Source organism: Taudactylus pleione, unplaced genomic scaffold, assembly GCF_031769625.1.
Source record: "Taudactylus pleione unplaced genomic scaffold, aTauple2 ptg000520l, whole genome shotgun sequence".
Lineage (NCBI taxonomy): Eukaryota > Metazoa > Chordata > Amphibia > Anura > Myobatrachidae > Taudactylus > Taudactylus pleione.
Genome location: NW_028284922.1, coordinates 4,720,677 through 4,737,523, shown reverse-complemented (window position 1 = coordinate 4,737,523; position 16,847 = coordinate 4,720,677). Strand labels below are relative to the sequence as shown.

Genomic DNA, 16,847 nt, shown 5'->3' with positions numbered 1-16,847 from the left:
TGCTGGGACTTCTGGTCCCCCAGCTATGGAACAAGGCGGTACTCACAGTGTTGCGGTCCGGTTGGGCAGTGCTCCCAGGGAAAGGCTCCTACCGGCGTCCAGTCCGCTGCACACCACCTTCCCCGCCTCAGCTCTGCCCGTGCCCCGGGGCCTCCCGTCCTGCTTACACCCGGGGGGCAGAGCCCAGGCCGCGGACAGCACGGCGACCAGCAGGGACAGGCCCCAGGCCTCCATTATAGCCAGCCCGGGCTGCGGCCACTCGTCTGCTCTCTACGTGCTGCTGCTGGCCGGGTACTGGGAGTAGTCTATTCCAATGAGGGGAGGGGGGAGGTGGTCTCCGATTACCGGGGGTGCTCTGTACACAGGGTGGTGTGTGTGGTGGTCTCTGGCTGCTGCGGGCGGGGGTCCAGACCCCAGCATCAGAGTGAGTGAGAGAGAGGGGGGGGGGGTAACACGAATCCCGGGGTGCGAGTGCTGCTGCAGGTCGGGGTTCTTCCAGGCTGGTTGGGGGCGGGCTGCTGTCGGACTCCAGGCTGGGTCTGTGAGGAGTGGGCGCAGCCTGGCGGGTGGGGGTCTCTAGTTACCGGGTGGTCTCTGTGCTGGGAGGTCCGTGCTGCCGTCGTCTGCCTGTGGCCCCAGGGCGGGACGGATGAGACCTCCTGTCTGTGCACTCTCACATTACGGTCCCGGCGGCTGCTACCTCAGTATTGGCCTCGTTCAGACCGTCATCCCTGGCCCCGGCCCGGGCTCCTCTCCCGCCCCCTCCCCACTCTCCTCCTCTCCAGGCTCAGACATGCCGCCGGCGGGAAGGAGGGGGGGACAGTGGGGCTGTGACTCTGGGAACGGGACCGGCGCGGTGCGTGCACCATTATACCGTGAGGAGAAGCCCCGTGTAGTAAGTTCAGATAGGAGCATCCCAGTCCCAGTAGTTACTGCTGGTGCTCCGTATTCCACCCTGTGCTGTATATACTTCTGTCTGTACAATTTATTAACCTTTACCCTCTGCACCAGGGCGTTCATTTACTAAAGTGAGAGTTTTTAGAATTGGAGATGTTGCCCATAGCAACTAATCAGATTCTAGCTATTATCTTCTCTAGAATATGCAAGTTAATTGTTAAGTAGAATCTGATTGGTTGCTATGTGCAACATCTCCTCTTCTAAAAACTGTCACCTTAGTAAATTTACCCCCAGGAGTCAGATTGCTATTAAAGTTTAATATGGTACCTTTAGATTGATTCTAAAGGCCCCCATATATCTGTCAGCCATTTCCCCGATCGAACCGGAACCTCCAATCGGCGGCCATTGGTAATAGCCGATCCGTCGTGGAATCCGTTAAATTCTTCATGTTAAATATCCCCGATTTGCTGATCCCTATCATATTTTTGTCGAGATCGGGAAATAAATTAAATCTGCCCCTGCGTCAGGGGAATGGGGAATTTGCCCAATATAATTGCAGATGTATGGGCGCCTTAAGGTTGTATGCAATGTTTCTAGCCGCTATATAGAATAGAATGGACATATGTTCCATTTGTGGAACGTTGGCGGTTGGAACAACATTTACATGATTGTGCACGATTTTAATTTGACATGGCACAGACACAAATGGCAAAAAGAAAAGTTATACCCCTTTTACACCAAAATCCCGGGTCCGACCCTAGAAATTGAACACTGGTCAATCCCGGGTCGAACTCGGCTTCAGACCCCGTTCACACTGCAACTCGACCCGGGTTAGCCCCGTTTACACTGAAGCTGGGTAATCCCTGCTTTTCTCTATAGAAGTCATTAAAAATGGTCTGCTTTAAGGTCTGACAAAGATGGTCACAAAAGGCAACAAAAGAGAGGGGTGGGGACTGCTTACAGCATTGCTACAGGTTGCTGTTCTGGCTGTGGCAGGCTGTGTATCAGCCTGCGTTTGTGGCTGTGGTGCAGGTTGCTGTTCTGGCTGTGGCAGGCTGTGTGCCTGCCTGCGTTTGTGGCTGCTGGTCAGGCTGCTGTGGTGCAGGAGGTTAGGCAGGCAAGCGATGGCTTCATGTGCGTCTCTCTCTGCAGGGCACTGACAAATTACATAATCTGCCGGTGCCCCAGAAGCTCCAATCAGCATCTTTGGGAGCTAGCCGGGTCAAGTAAGCAGGGTAGCACCTGTTTACACTGCCTCATGACCCGGGAACAACCCGTTTTCAACCCTGCTCTCAACCCGAGTAATACCCCTTTTACACCAAAATCCCCGGGTCTGACCCGGGATTTGGAACACGTTTCCAACCCGGATCAGACCCGGGGCAAACCCCTTTTACACTGCGGCGCCGACCGGGCCATGCCCGATTCTGCACCGTTCACACCTGGCCCGGGTCAGAACTGCCCGGCGACGGTGAGCAGCGCTTTTCCCCTCCCTCCCCCCTCCGCGACCCACTTACCTTATCCTGCAGCGGTCCGGAGGCAGGGAGAGCGGGTGGGGTGCGCTGCTTCGTGCCGCTCGGCCAGGCGCTGCTTGCAGTGGCCGCTTGGAGATGATGTCATCTCCAAGTGCCGCTGAAGCCGGCCAATCAGGCGGCATGCGGCGAGACCCTGGTCATCGTGAGCCGGGCCGCGGCGTTTACATTGCAGGGTGACACGGGAATAACCCGCGCTCAACCCTGCAATGGAGCAGGGTCGGATCCTGGGTCACTGGACCCGGGTTGATCCGTTCACACCGACGAAATTCCCGGGATTACGCGCGTTCACGTGCATCAACCCGGGATATTTCAGTCTGTGTAAAAGGGGTATAAGATTGCCCGGTAAATCGACCCAGGTTATTTTTTTGGGAGCCAAAAGTACTCCAGGGCATACGGCAACAAGACCTTACCACAAGGGTCTCGTCGCAAGCCCAATGGTCGCGATGGTCTTGACCATCGTGACCATCTTCCTGGCCGCTCGCTATAGCTGTGGGTGGTCACCCACATCTATACGAGCGGCCAGGAGGCCGCTCTAAAATTAGGAAGGGCGGCCCTGATTCAGAGCGAGCGCTCTGTCAGTGCGTCCGGCTCTGAATCAGGGCCTCTGTCCGATATCATGCCCATACATGGTACGATATAGCAGCGATATCGTACCAATCCATTGGTTCGGCTGCTATATCGCACCGTGTATGGGGGCTTTAAGGTACAGTATATGTAGAATTATTACACGCTAGAAAGGGTATATTTAGCATCCAGCATCTAATGAGAACAATAGTCACTGGTCTTAAGAAGTCTGTATTCCTTTATCATCTATCTGGGCGACGCCATTACTTCTGGGTTATGTATAGTGAGCTGTGGAATCGGACACTAGCTAATTGAAAAACTGGCTGCCACCCCCTATATAACCTTTCCCCTTCCACCCTAAGATCAGTTTTGTTTTTAGTGCCTTGGAGTAAGGCACTGGCTAGGTCCTATCTTTTAGTTAGGTTTTCTTTTTTCTTTTGATGTTTGGTTTGGGCGCTTAGGGCCTGATTCTGACCCGCTCGTGAGTGCTCGCAAGCGGGTCGATGGTGCCCTAGTGCGCATGCGCACGACAGGGTAGCCGTCGTTTTGGGTCTCGCACCAAAGGGGGCGTGCTGTCGATGGTGAGTGACAGCATGCCCCCTTTGGTGGGCGTGCCGGGGGCGTGGCTGCCAGACGGAGGCATTCCCATGGGAACGCCTGCCGTCTGGGTCCGGCCCCACTGACATCACTAGTGATGTCAGTGGGAGTGCTTTTTGCTCTGATAGAGCCAAAATCACTCCAGAGCTTGTGGTCACCGAGACCCTACCGCAGGGTCTCGTCGCAAGCCCGATGGTCTTGACCATCGCGACCATCATCATGGACGCTCAAGGCCGCTCCAATGTTAGGTAGGAGGGCCCTGATTCAGAGTGAGCGCTCTGGTCAGAGCGTCCGGCTCTGAATCAGGCCCTTAGTTTCTAGCAACAAGCACTAGCAGAGTGGGAGTTATATGGAATAGAGGTTTGTGTGAACCCTGTATCCCACTCTAAAGATGGCCCTGAGAGAGTCACCAAACTACATAGTCCCTGGGTCTTTCTCCATGCCAGACACACATCTGAGGGGGCCGCTGGGACAAAGAGTAGGTAAGCTTGTAACAGATACTTATTGCCTTTATATACTGCTTCCCAGCACACTGCTTTTGAGCAATTCCCACAATACAGTCTGTAATCCTATGGATAGAAAGATTGAGGCTGTACTTAAATCTTTATTCACTTTGTCAGGAGTCTCGCTGCGTCCAATTCTGGCCAGCGCCTGGGTGATAAAGGCTATCAATCCCTGGATGAACCAGATGATCACTGGTTTTCAGTCAGGGGAGGTGTCTGACGCTAGCTCTTTAGCTGGTCAGATTTTGGAAGCTCTAACCTATACAGGTAACGCTTTAATAGATAATATTCAGGTACAGTCTCATATTTTAGCTTTGGCCATTTCCACCAAGCGTTCTTTATGGCTTAAAACATGGAAAGCAGACATAGAATCCAAGCATGCTTTAGACGCATTGCCCTTTGAAGGAGGTTCTTTGTTTGGTTCAGAATTGACTAAAATTGTTTCTCAGGTTAAAGGAGGAAAAGTCCTTTCATTCCTGTAAATCTCCTAGGTTTTTTTCCTTTCAGACCTTTAGAGATGTCCCTAGGGGTCCCCGAAAAGGGACCTTTAGGGGACGTGCTGTCCCCGGCCAGCAGGTCAATCCACATGACTGTCAAGGGACTGGGACCCATCCTCTGGTGTGAGGTCGCTTACTCAAATTCCAGGAAACTTGTATTCAATCCAATCCAGATTTTTGGGTAAATCAAATAGTAACCAGGAAATACATTTTGGATTTGGAGGGTCCTGTTCCTAAAATATTCTTTTCCACTCCTCTCCCTGTGGATGGTTGCAGAAAGGCGGCTCTAACACAGGCAATTTCTGCGCTCTCCGAATCCGGTGTTATTATTCCGGTTGCGGTACTACAGCAAGGCCTCGAGTTCTACTCCAGTCTTTTCTTGCTAGACAAACCAGACGGGTCATTTCGTCCCATTCTCAACATCAGGAGGTTAAATGCTTATCTCCATTTAGAAAAATTAAAGATGGAGTCAATAAGGTTAGTCATTTGTTCCATGGAGGAAGAGGAATTTCTGGCCTCCATAGATATCAAGGATGAATACCTCCATATACCTATATAGAGGGGTCATCAGCATCTTCTGCGGTTTGCAGTGGGGCATCAGCATTTTCAGATTCAGGCTCTGCCATTCAGTTTGGCCACCGCTCCCAGAGTCTTTACAAAGGTTATGGCACACATGATATCCCTACTCAGGAGTGGGGGCATAAATGTGTTAGCTTATCTGGATGCTTTGTTGCTAAGGGTAGCTTCAATAGCCATATTGCAACAACATCTTTAGATTACTTTAGACATGCTCCAGACATTTGGCTGGATCATCAATTTTCCCAAATCAAATTTAATTCCATCTCAGAGGATGGTATTTTTGGGTCTTCTCTTCGACACCCAGTGTCACAAAGCGTTTCTTCCTCAGGAAAAGATTCAGGATCTGCAATCCAAAATAAGGACCATTTTACAGATGTCTCATATATCAGTTCTCAGGGCTATACAGATTTTGGGGTAAATGGCGTTTTTTTTCGAAGCCGTTCCTTTCGCCATATTTAGTTCCCGTTCACTATAAAACCAATTGCTTCATCGATGCGTGAAGCCACACCCTCGATTAAACATGCAGCTGTTCAGATTATCTCTGCTGTCCCGACAGTCTCTCCAGTGGTGGCTACATGATGCAAATCTGAACAGGGGTTGCCAATTGTTAGTAGTAAATTGGACCATTCCCAACACAGATGCCATCCTAACAGGCTGGGAGTGGTGGTTCTGGACAGACTTACAGGGTCTTCTCTTTCCATCAATATACTGGGATTAAGGGCACTTCGATATACACTGAGGGCTTAATTCAGACCCGCTCGCAAGTGGGTCGATGGTGCCCTAATGCGCATGCGCACGACAAAAGTCCAGGAATGATGATGTTCGTCCATGCAAGATGACGTTTTGCCTCTTTCTGAGTTCCATTTTTTTGGAGGGAAAAATCCGAACTCAACGTGCAAACTCGAACCTATCCGAGCCTGCACATCCCTAGTTATTAGACACTATTTATTTATTAAACCACTAGAAGACCAAGTGGCATGGGTCCCTTTTCAACTAGATATGTCCTGAAATATAATACCAGGACATTTTTTATTGCTGCTAGTGAGAAATAGGCACATGCCACTAGTGGAGTAGACACTAGATGTCAGAAGCTACTTGATGGCAGCAAAAATTCTAAATCCATGTAGATGTGGCATGTGCCCCTCGAATCGTCAAACATTTGTGGGCACACAGCCACTCACCTAGCCATCAGAGGGCTGGAGAGCAGCGTTAAATTTCTTGTAACACACATCCATACCATACACATATTCTTCTTCCCAATGCTTCCTCTATGGTGGGGGGGTGAGTGATTGCATCTTCACAGTCTTTCCCTCACCTAGCCAGGCAGGGAGATTGCTAGATTGCCGCTATGTCAGGGAGTCTCCCTGGTCACTTGTATTTAAATGTTATATGCAGAGCTGTAACGGGGCTTTATGGTGCCCTGTGCTGACCACGCACCCGACCGACTGCATGATTTCATGCCGAGGGGGCAGGGCCACCAGCGCCATTAAAGGACAAGTGCACCGCTGGCGCACTCTACAGGGTACTGGAGCATCCAGCGGCGCAGCAGCAGTGACGCTGGCTGCAGGATGCAGAGACCATGGGGCAGCTTTGGTGCCACCAACAGTACTCTGCAGCGGCACCACTCGCACTCCCCTAGTTACTACCCTGGTTATAAGTGGCAAACATATTAGTTAGGGCCACTTTATCATATTAAACATCAATCTATGCAACTATTTTAATAACACTAATGATTTAATCTTTGAACCTATTAAAGATAAAAAATTATCTATAGCAGGGCTCGACAAAACCCGGGGGCCAGGTCGCCATGGCGACCATATTTGGTTGCCTGGCGACCAGATTTTCAGCAACCCCCGGGCCCTGTTGTCAGTGGCGGGCTGGGCCGGGGGGCAGGATGACATGTGCCCCCCGGGCCGCAGCGTCATGCTGGCCGCGGGCAGTCTGTGTCTCTGTGATACAGACTGCACCGCACGGACTTCGGTCAGCGCTACACAGTGACTGACAAACACACAGCCGCCGGCAGCTGTGTGTTTGTTTTGAGTGGCAGCCAATGAGAGTCTGCTAGACTCTCACTGACTGCCGCTGCGCCCACTGCAGGAGCCGCTCCATCTTCCGGCTCCTGCAGTGGGTAATGGGAGAGACGTCATGACGTCTCTCCCATAATGCAGAGCGGCCCGGGAGGACGAACAGAGGAGCGGATGGTGGCGGTGGGAGCGGGGATCCAGGTAAGTGTTCTTTTTTTTTTTTTTTTATTACGTGTGGCACTACAAGGGGGAGAGCACTACTCGGGGCACTACAATGGGGAGAGCACTACTGTGGGGGCACTACAAGGGGGAGAGCACTACTGGGCACTACAAGGGGGATTACTACTGGGGGCACTACAAGGGGGGGACTACTACTGGGGGCACTACAAGGGGGGACTACTACTGGGGGCACTACAAGGGGGGGCTACTACTTTGGGCACTACAAGGGGGGGCACTACAAGGGGGGGCTACTACTGGGGGCAATGCATAGGGGGGACCACTTCTGGGAGCACTGATTAAAGGGTACCTATATATGGTGACCACTACTGGGGGCACTGCAGAGGGGGTGTGGCTGCTACTGGGGCACTGTATAAGGGGGGGGGTGTTACTAGGGCACTGTATAGGGGGGCTCTACTAAGGACAATACATAGAGGGGACTACTACTGGGGGCACTGCATAGCGGGACTACTACTGGGGGCACTGCAGAGGGGGTACTACTACTGGCAGCACTTCAGAGGGGGGACTACTACTGGGGGCACTGCATAGGGGGGAACCACTATTGGGGGCACTGCATAGGGGGGACCACTACTGGGGGCACTGCATAGGGGTGCCCAAAGCATATTCTTGCATCTGGGCCCACCTCTCTCTAGTTCGCCCACTGCCAGTGGTGGCTTTGCTTGCCTGTGGTTTTTTGGCTGCGGAGGGGTGGTCCTTCTGGGGGTTGGTTGCCTGGAGAGGCGGATTAACTGTGGGAGGGTGATTTACCTGGGGTACCCCATTAGTGGTGTGGCCATGGGGGTTGGTTGCCTGGGGCGTAGGTGCTCAGTAATGCTGCCCTGAGGGAAAGGGGGGTCTGGCTCTTACACTTTTATTCTGGCTCCTAGGTTTTAGAAAAATTTGTCAAGCCCTGATCTATAGCCACATTAAACTTCAAGAGTAACAAAATACAGTAATGTTTTTTTTTTTTTTTTAAGTATGATGATGAATAACCAGGACTGCTATAACAAATCTATTACATTCTGATTCTGAAAGTTTTTAATTTTAAAATTGGATAAGAAAAGAGCAACATAAGATGCTAATAATTCACCACTATATCAATAAAAAAGAGATTCATAGTGGATACATAACTATAATTCCTTTTCCAAAGAATCATTAGTATATATTGCTGCATAAATAGCATTGGGAGAAATGTTTCAAACCTGGGAGAGAGATAAAGTGGAGAGAGATTAAGTACTAACTAATCAGCTTCTAACTGCCATTTTACAGGCTGTGTTTAAATGACAGGAGCTGATTGGTTGGTACATTTCTTTCCACTTTATCTCTCTCCAAGGCTTGATACATCTCCCCCTTTATCTCTAATGTTTGAAACATCACCCCCAATGTCACTATTCCATTGGATAAACGTCTGTGAAACCAGTACATACTGTGACATTGATAACAATGTTACTAACTATGGGATAACTCCCTCAGACACACCGAAATCAGGGACTCGCCCTTGATACATAATAAACACCCATTGGCTATTACATGTAATAACGGAGGGTAACAGCTGGGAGCTAATTGCAGTTACAAAGCCTCTTGCAAAACGTGCGTCGGCCCCCGATCACGCTCCCTGTCTGCCAGACAGACAGGTTTTCCTCACATACATAAGAAAATTCTCGAATACTCGTCTTTCACATACAGTGCATCCAGAAAGTATTCACAACGTTTCTCTTTTTCCACATTTTGTTATGTTACAGCCTTATTCCAAAATGGAATAAATTCATATTTGTCCTCAAAACTCTACACACAATACCCATAATGACAACATGTAAAAAGTTTTTTGGGAGATTTTTTCAAATTTAATTAAAAAAAAAAAAAACTAAGAGATCACATGTACATAGTATTCACAACCTTTGCTCAATACTTTGTTGATGCACCTTTGGCAGCAATAACAGCCTCAAGTCTTTTTGAATATGATACCACAAGCTTGGCACACCTATCTTTATGCAGTTTCGCCCATTCCTCATTGCGTTACCTCTCAAGCTCCATCAGGTTGGATGGGAAGCGTCGGTGCACAGCCATTTTCAGATCTCTCCAGAGATGTTCAATCAGATTCAAGTTTAGGCTCTGGCTGGGCATTCAAGGACATTCACAGCATTGTCCTGAAGCCACTCCTTTGATATCTTGGCTGTGTGCTTAGGGTCGTTGTCCTGCTGAAAGATGAACAGTCGCCCCAGTATTAGGTCAAGAGCGCTCTGGAGCAGGTTTTCATCCAGGATGTCTCTGTACATTGCTGCATTCATCTTTCCCTCTATCCTGATTAGTCTCCCAGTTCCTGCCACAGAAAAACATCCCCACAGCATGATGCTGCCACCACCATGCTTTACTGTAGGGATGGTATTGGCCTGGTGATGAGCGGTGCCTGGTTTCCTCCAAACATAACGCCTGTCATTCATGCCAAAGAGTTCAATATTTGTCTCATCAGACCAGAGAATTTGTATTCTCATGGTCTAAGAGTCCTTCAGGTGCATTTTGGCAAACTCCAGGAAGGTTGCTATGTGCTTTTTACTAAGGAGTGGCTTCCGTCTGGCCACTCTATCATACAGACCTGATTGGTAATTGCTGCAGAGATGGTTGTCCTTCTGGAAGGTTCTCTCTCCACAAAGGAATGCTGTAGCTTTGACAGAGTGACCATCGTATTCTTAGTCACCTCCCTGACCAGGGCCCTTCTCCCCCGATCGCTCAGTTTAGACGGCCGGCCAACTCTGGGAAGAGTCCTGGTGGTTCCAAACGTCTTCCATTTACGGATGATGGAGGCCACTGTGCTCATTGGGACCTTCAAAGCAGTAGATATTTTCTTTACCCTTCCCCAGATTTGTGCCTCGAGACAATCCTGTCTCGGAGGTCTACAGACAATTCCTTGGACTTGGTTTGTGCTCTGACATGCACTGTCAATTTACCAGAGGTGGACTCCAATTAAGCTGTAGGAACATCTCAAGGATGATCAGTGGAAACAGGATGCACCAGAGCTCAATTTTGAGCTTCATGGCAAAGGCTGTGAATACTTATCTACATGTGATTCCTTAGTTTTTTTTTATTTTTTATTAAATTTGCAAAAATCTCAAAAAAAACTTTTTACACGTTGTCTTTATGGGGTATTGTGTGTAGAATTTTGAGGACAAAAATTAATTTACTCCATTTTGGAATAAGGCTGTAACATAACAAAATGTGGAAAAAGTGAAGCGCTGTGAATACTTACCGTATGCACTGTAAATACTAGATTTGTTTTTGAACAAACACACACCTGCTCTACAGAAAACACATTGTATAAAACCATCTCATTGCTTTTGGGAATTAGTATGAGGCTTTTTATTCATTTTTTTTTTAGCAGTGGATACATTCTTATATATTTACGGTTTGCTATGTCTAATAAATATAATCAATCAGCAACTTATTACTGTATGAATATATGATTATTTATTGCTCAAAAGTAAACATTCCATGTAATGTACCTCTTGTTGCAAATGTGAAGCTATTGTAATAAGCTGACTTGGAACAATCATATCACATTCTCTGTCTGTTGAACAATGATATACAGTCAGGTGCATAAATATTGGGACATTGACAGAATTTTCATATTTTGGCCTATATTCACCACCACAATGGCTTTGAAATGAAACAAACAAACAAGATGTGCTTTAACTGCAGACTTTCAGATTTAATTTGAGGGTAATTACATCCAAATCAGGTGAACGGTGTAGGAATTACAACGGTTTCTATATGTGCCTCCCACTTTTTAAGGGGCCAAAAGTAATGGGACAAACTAAACAATCCTAAATCTAACTTTCACTTTTTAATACTTTGTTGCAAATCCTTTGCAGGCAATTACAGCCTGAAGTCTGGAACGCATAGACAGCACCAGACGCTGGGTTTCATCCCTGGTGATGCTCTGCCAGGCCTCTACTGCAAATGTCTTCAGTTCCTGCTTGCATTTTCCCTTCAGTTTTGTCTTCATCAAGTGAAATGCATGCTCAATCAGATTCAGGTCAGGTGATTGACTTGGCCATTGCATAACATTCCACTTTTTAGCCTTAAAAAACTCTTTGGTTGCTTTTGCAGTATGCTTCGGGTCATTGTCCATCTGCACTGTGAAGCGCCGTCCAATGAGTTCTGAAGCATTTGACTGAATATGAGCATATAATATTGCCCGAAACACTGCAGAATTCATTCTGCTGCTTTTGTCAGCAGTCACATCATCAATAAATACAAGGGAACCAGTTCCATTGGCAGCCATACATGCCCACGCCATGACACTACCACCACCATGCTTCACTGATGAGGTGGTATGTTTTGGATCATGAGCAGTTCCTTTCCTTCTCCATACTTTTCTCTTCCCATCACTCTGGTACAAGTTGATCTTTGTCTCATATGTCCATAGGATGTTGTTCCAGAACTGTAATGGCTTTTTTAGATGTTGTTTGGCAAACTCTAATCTGGTCTTCCTGTTTTTGTGGCTCACCAATGGTTTACATCTTGTGGTGAACCCTCTATATTCACTCTTGTGAAGTCTTCTCTTGATTGTTGACTTTGACACATATACACCTACCCCCTGGAGAGTGTTCTTGATTTGGCCAACTGTTGTGAAGGGGTTTTTCTTCACCAGGGAAATAATTCTTCCGGGTCTTTTTGTGTTGCTGAGCTCTCCGGTGCGTTCTTTCTTTTTAAGAATGTTCCAAACAGTTGATTTGGCCACACCTAATGTTTTTGCTATGTCTCTGATGGGTTTGTTTTGATTTTTCAGCCTATTGATGGCTTGCTTCACTGATAGTGACAGCTCTTTGGATCTCATATTGAGAGTCGACAGCAACTGATTCCAAATGCGAATGTCACACCTAGAATCAACTCCAGACCTTTTACCTGCTTAATTGATAATGAAATAATGAGGGAATAGCCCACACCTGTCCATGAAATAGCTTTTGAGTTGATAGTCCCATTACTTTTGGCCCCTTAAAAAGTGGGAGGCACATATAGAAACCGTTGTAATTCCTACACCGTTCACCTGATTTGGATGTAATTACCCTCAAATTAAATCTGAAAGTCTGCAGTTAAAGCACATCTTGTTTGTTTCATTTCAAAGCCGTTGTGGTGAATAGAGGCCAAAATATGAAAATTCTGTTAATGTCCCAATATTTATGCACCTGACTGTATATCACTTGGCAAATGATGGTTAGTAATTAGACATTAATATCTTCCATATATATGCCATTTAATAGCCAATAATGTTAAATAACACACTGCTTTAGTAGAAAACCTTGTGGTTGGCCTTTCTCTTTCCTTTCTTGTGTATATAAGTGTTATGTCAGTAGCATTAATGCAGGTGACCACCTAAGTAGTGTTTGTCATGTAGCTGCACAATTAATACCTGGGTTTTTATTTACATTTCTTAGGGTATATGGTTGAAATTCAATTGAAAGTGATGAGCTCATTGTGCCATTCCAGAACAGCACATTGAGCGTGCCAGAAACACAAATTTTTCCTCGCAACCTATTGAGGTGTGAGGGAAAACTTGCAATGTTGGCATTACAGTAAATGGCCGATATGTGCGTAGCTGGGCATCGCCGCCTTACATCACTTTGAATTGATTTCCCCCTGTGTATTAAAGCAAATGTGAAGGACTGTTTAATTCTAGACATTCCTTTATATCTGCTTTGCGCGACAGCCTGGAGGAGTCAGGGTGGAGGTATTGTACACATGCACAGCTATGAGATTAATCATTGGGCGCCACTCACAAATCCTTTTTCTACTTCAGGGTCCATAGGGTATCCACAGGATACCTTGGGGTATAGGTGTGACGTCAGTCGCAGGGCACCAAAGAGTTAAGCTTTCAGCCTCCCAGGATGCACTAGGTCCCCCTCCTATACCCCGCCCCCGGGCCAAGGCACCTCAGTTTAGTTTGGTGCCCGGCCGGAGTCGGGTGCACCTGTTGGAGTGGGGGCTAGAAGAGCCCCTGAAGCTTATTCTTCATGCAGCTGTGGCTGCACAACTGGATGTACAGCATGGACAGTCAGTCCTGACGTCCATGCTGTCTTCCCTACACCCCGCCGGTACCAGAACGCCGGTACTGATCCGGGGATGCTGGTGGGCGTCTGGGGTCACAGCTAGCGGTGACCCCAGATGCTCCGGACCATGGCCGGATTCAAGGGGGACAGAGGTAAGCAGCGGGGTCCCGCGGTGGGTCCCCGCTGATCACATGGTCCTAATTCCCCAGGCAGGGGGCTCCCTGGGGACTGGCTGCAGCGTGGAGCCAGGCGACCAACCTGCGCTTCCACTACCCCCTGGGACAGCGGACCGCAGCAGAGCGGTAGCGCTGCGGCGTCCCAGGGGTTAAATGCATGCCAGGGGAGCGCGCCTTCCCTGTCTCACAGCCGGCGCCTCCCCCGCTGCACACAGCCCTCTCTGCATGCTGCCGACTGGTCCTGTGGCAGCGCTCCTCCCCCAGGCCAGCCTCCTCTCTGCTCCTCGGCGGCCATCTTCTCCAGAACGCATGGTGAACGCTGCTGGAAGCGCTGGACGGAAGCATCGTGGTCTGGGTCCCCCCGCATACCTCTCCTCCGCTGTGGTCAGGTCTGTGTATGCAGCGCTGTGTCCTACCAGGCCCTGTGTCTGTGTAGTTGAGTGATCAGCGCTGTTAGTGCAGGAATTGTTATTTCTCTGCATTGTATGTGACTGTGCTAGCGCTGCTGCCTGTAATCTTTTCTTCATCTAAACTGTCAGCTTTATTACTGTCCCTGTTCTTTCTGCTAAAGCCCTTGCGGTGCGGTGCTGCAGGGTGGTCTCTCGCCTATTTAATACTTAATTGGTGAGAGAGGTCACATACGTGGTGCCATCATGTCTGAAAGTGATTTTCCCCTCCGGCTACAGTGTACCACGTGCAAAGTACCGTTAGCGGAGGGGGAGGGTAGCGCGGAGGGCCTTTGCCGGCAGTGTTTGTCCATGGCGCGGCCTATTACGGTTACAGCACCGGTACAGGAGCCGCCCTGGGCTTGTTTCGCTCAGGCGTTAACAGCTTTAGTGGGCCAGTTAGCTCCGCAGCCCGCGTTTACTCCGATGGGTTTGTCCCAGCAGTCTGTGGTGTCATCACCCATGCAGGGGTTCCCACGACAATTGGTGGTACCCCACAGTCTCCCTATTTCCCCGCTCCCGGGTTCTCAGGAGCCAGCGTGGGTTAACTCCCTGACGAGTTCTGTACAGCACTTGTCGGATGTGTTGCAAGGGGAGTCTGTGATGCGGCCTCATAAACGGCCGGTGGCGTCTCTGTCCGCTCCTTATGAGGATGACGAAGGGACGTCTGATGATGGGGAGATTCTAGATCCTTACGATCAGGAACCTCTCCATACTAAGGACGCTGATGCTAAGTCCAAAGTATATATTCCTGGACTTATTCGGGCGGTCCGCACAGCCTTGGTGATTGAGGACGAAGTTCCCCCAGCGGCTAAATCTAAGTATGCCTTTTTCAAAGATGTGAAGGGCGATGCCACAGTCTTTCCTCTTTCGGGTCAGTTGGTGGACCATTTAGAGGAGGCGTGGAAACAACCTGGCAAAAGATACCAGCCGCAGAGACGCCTGGCGGTGGCTTATCCGTTCGCGGATAATTATTTTGCGAAGTGGGAATCCCCTCCACAGGTGGATTCTCACGTGACCCGTCTTGTCCGTAGTGCCACATTGCCGATGCCATCCATGTCCTCCCTTAAGGATGCTACGGACCGCAAGGTAGAAATCTGCCTGAAGTCCGCTTATTCCCTTGCAGGGGGGGCAGCACGGCCGGCTATGGCCATTTGCTGGGTTGCCAGAGCGATGGAGCGCTGGGCGGATTCATTAGAGGCTTCTTTTGAATCCGACTGTCCGGCCGATCAGGCGGAGTTGATTGGCAATCTCCGTGATTCGGCCACCTACATCAACGAGGCGGCTCTAGACATTAGTACTCTGGTGTCTAGAATTTCTTCAGCAGCGGTAGCTGCTCGTCGCACCTTGTGGCTGCGATCCTGGAAGGCGGACGCAGATTCCAAGAAAGGTCTGGAAGCGTTGCCGTTTACCGGAGAAGTTCTCTTCGGTCCGGATCTGGATAAGATTGTGGCCACGCTGGCGGCAGCCAAATCTGCCTGTCTCCCGTCGGCCGCTGCTCCTTCTGGTTCGGGACCATCGTCCTTTCGGTCATCTAGGGCCCAGGGCAGGCCCAAACCACAGTCGTTTCCTCGACAGGCTGGCCCTAAGAAATCGGTCAAGCCCCGGAAGCAGGCATGGAGTACCAGACGTCCGGCCCCCAAGCCAGATGACAAGCCTGCGGCCTGACGGTCCGGGCCTCCCTTTGGGGGATCCCAGGGTGGGAGGCCGCCTGCTACAGTTCGCCCAGTGTTGGTCGACCACTACGACAGACACTTGGGTTCTGGAGGTGGTTTCTCACGGATACGCCCTCTCCTTCCGGCACAGACCCCCGGCTCGCTTCTTCACCACGGGTCTCCCATCAGACCGGAACAAGGCTACGGAGCTGCGGAAGGTATTGCACACTATGCTCCAGGCTGGAGTTATAGTGGCGGTTCCATTCTCCCAGAGGGGCCAGGGTTTCTATTCAAATCTATTTTTGGTACAGAAACCCAATGGGTCATATCGTCCGATTCTCAACCTCAAAGCACTCAACAAGTCTTTGCGGGTCCCGAAGTTTCGGATGGAGACCCTACGGTCCATCATTCTGGCGCTGGAACCTGGGGACTACTTGGTGTCATTGGACATACAGGACGCTTACCTGCATGTCCCTATTCTTTGGCGCCATCAACAGTTCCTCAGGTTCGCAATCAGCAGCGACCACTTCCAGTTTCGGGCGTTACCTTTTGGCCTGGCAACAGCACCACGTGTTTTCACCAAGGTGATGGCGGTCATGGCGGCTTCTCTGCGGCTGCAGGGAGTCCGCATGTTGCCGTATTTGGACGACCTGTTATTGGTGGCAGGATCTCCAGAGCTCCTGTTACGCCACTTGGACCTGACCATTGCACTGCTGCAACGGCACGGCTGGCTAATCAACTGGCAGAAGTCCACTCTAATCCCGTCTCGGAGGATTCTGCATCTTGGAGCCTTATTGGACTCGGGACAGCAAAGGATCTTCGTGACGGAGGACAAGATCTCTGCTTTACAGTCAAGGGTGCGCAGTTGTCTGCACAGCCGCCGGGTGTCCTTACACTCGGCGATGAGGTTACTGGGCTCCATGGTGTCGGTGTTCGACATGGTGGAATACGCCCAGTTTCACTCCAGACCTCTGCAGCACCTGATCCTGTCCAAGTGGAACGGGCTGACTCAGTCTCTGAAGTCCCAGACGATTGTGCTCACCCAGGAGGTTCGCCTGTCCCTTACGTGGTGGTTACAGACGACCCACCTCAACAAGGGACGTCCGTTCTGGGTTCC

The 16,847-nt window shown here is 49.7% G+C and overlaps 2 protein-coding genes across 8 annotated transcripts in view; one reads left to right on the top strand and one right to left on the bottom strand.

The window, feature by feature from the left end:
* Positions 1-803, bottom strand: part of ADGRA3 (adhesion G protein-coupled receptor A3) — a 62,151-nt gene extending 61,348 nt beyond the window's left edge. Inside the window, exon 1 of the mRNA XM_088450617.1 lies at positions 47-803. Coding sequence (XP_088306743.1) covers positions 47-234 — 188 coding nt within the window. The 5' untranslated portion in view covers positions 235-803. The remainder of the gene's footprint in view (positions 1-46) is intronic.
* Positions 1-16,847, top strand: part of LOC148501315 (cytosolic beta-glucosidase-like) — a 123,469-nt gene that overhangs the window by 521 nt on the left and 106,101 nt on the right. For 2 of the 7 annotated variants that reach the window (XM_088450621.1, XM_088450618.1), the window contains exon 1: positions 554-895. The exons of 2 other annotated variants lie outside the window; for them this stretch is intronic. The gene's annotated coding sequence lies outside the window, so the exon portion shown is untranslated. Of the gene's footprint in view, positions 1-346; positions 425-552; positions 896-16,847 lie in introns of those variants that run through there. 3 more of the 7 variants (XM_088450619.1, XM_088450622.1, XM_088450624.1) reach the window with 3 other exon arrangements.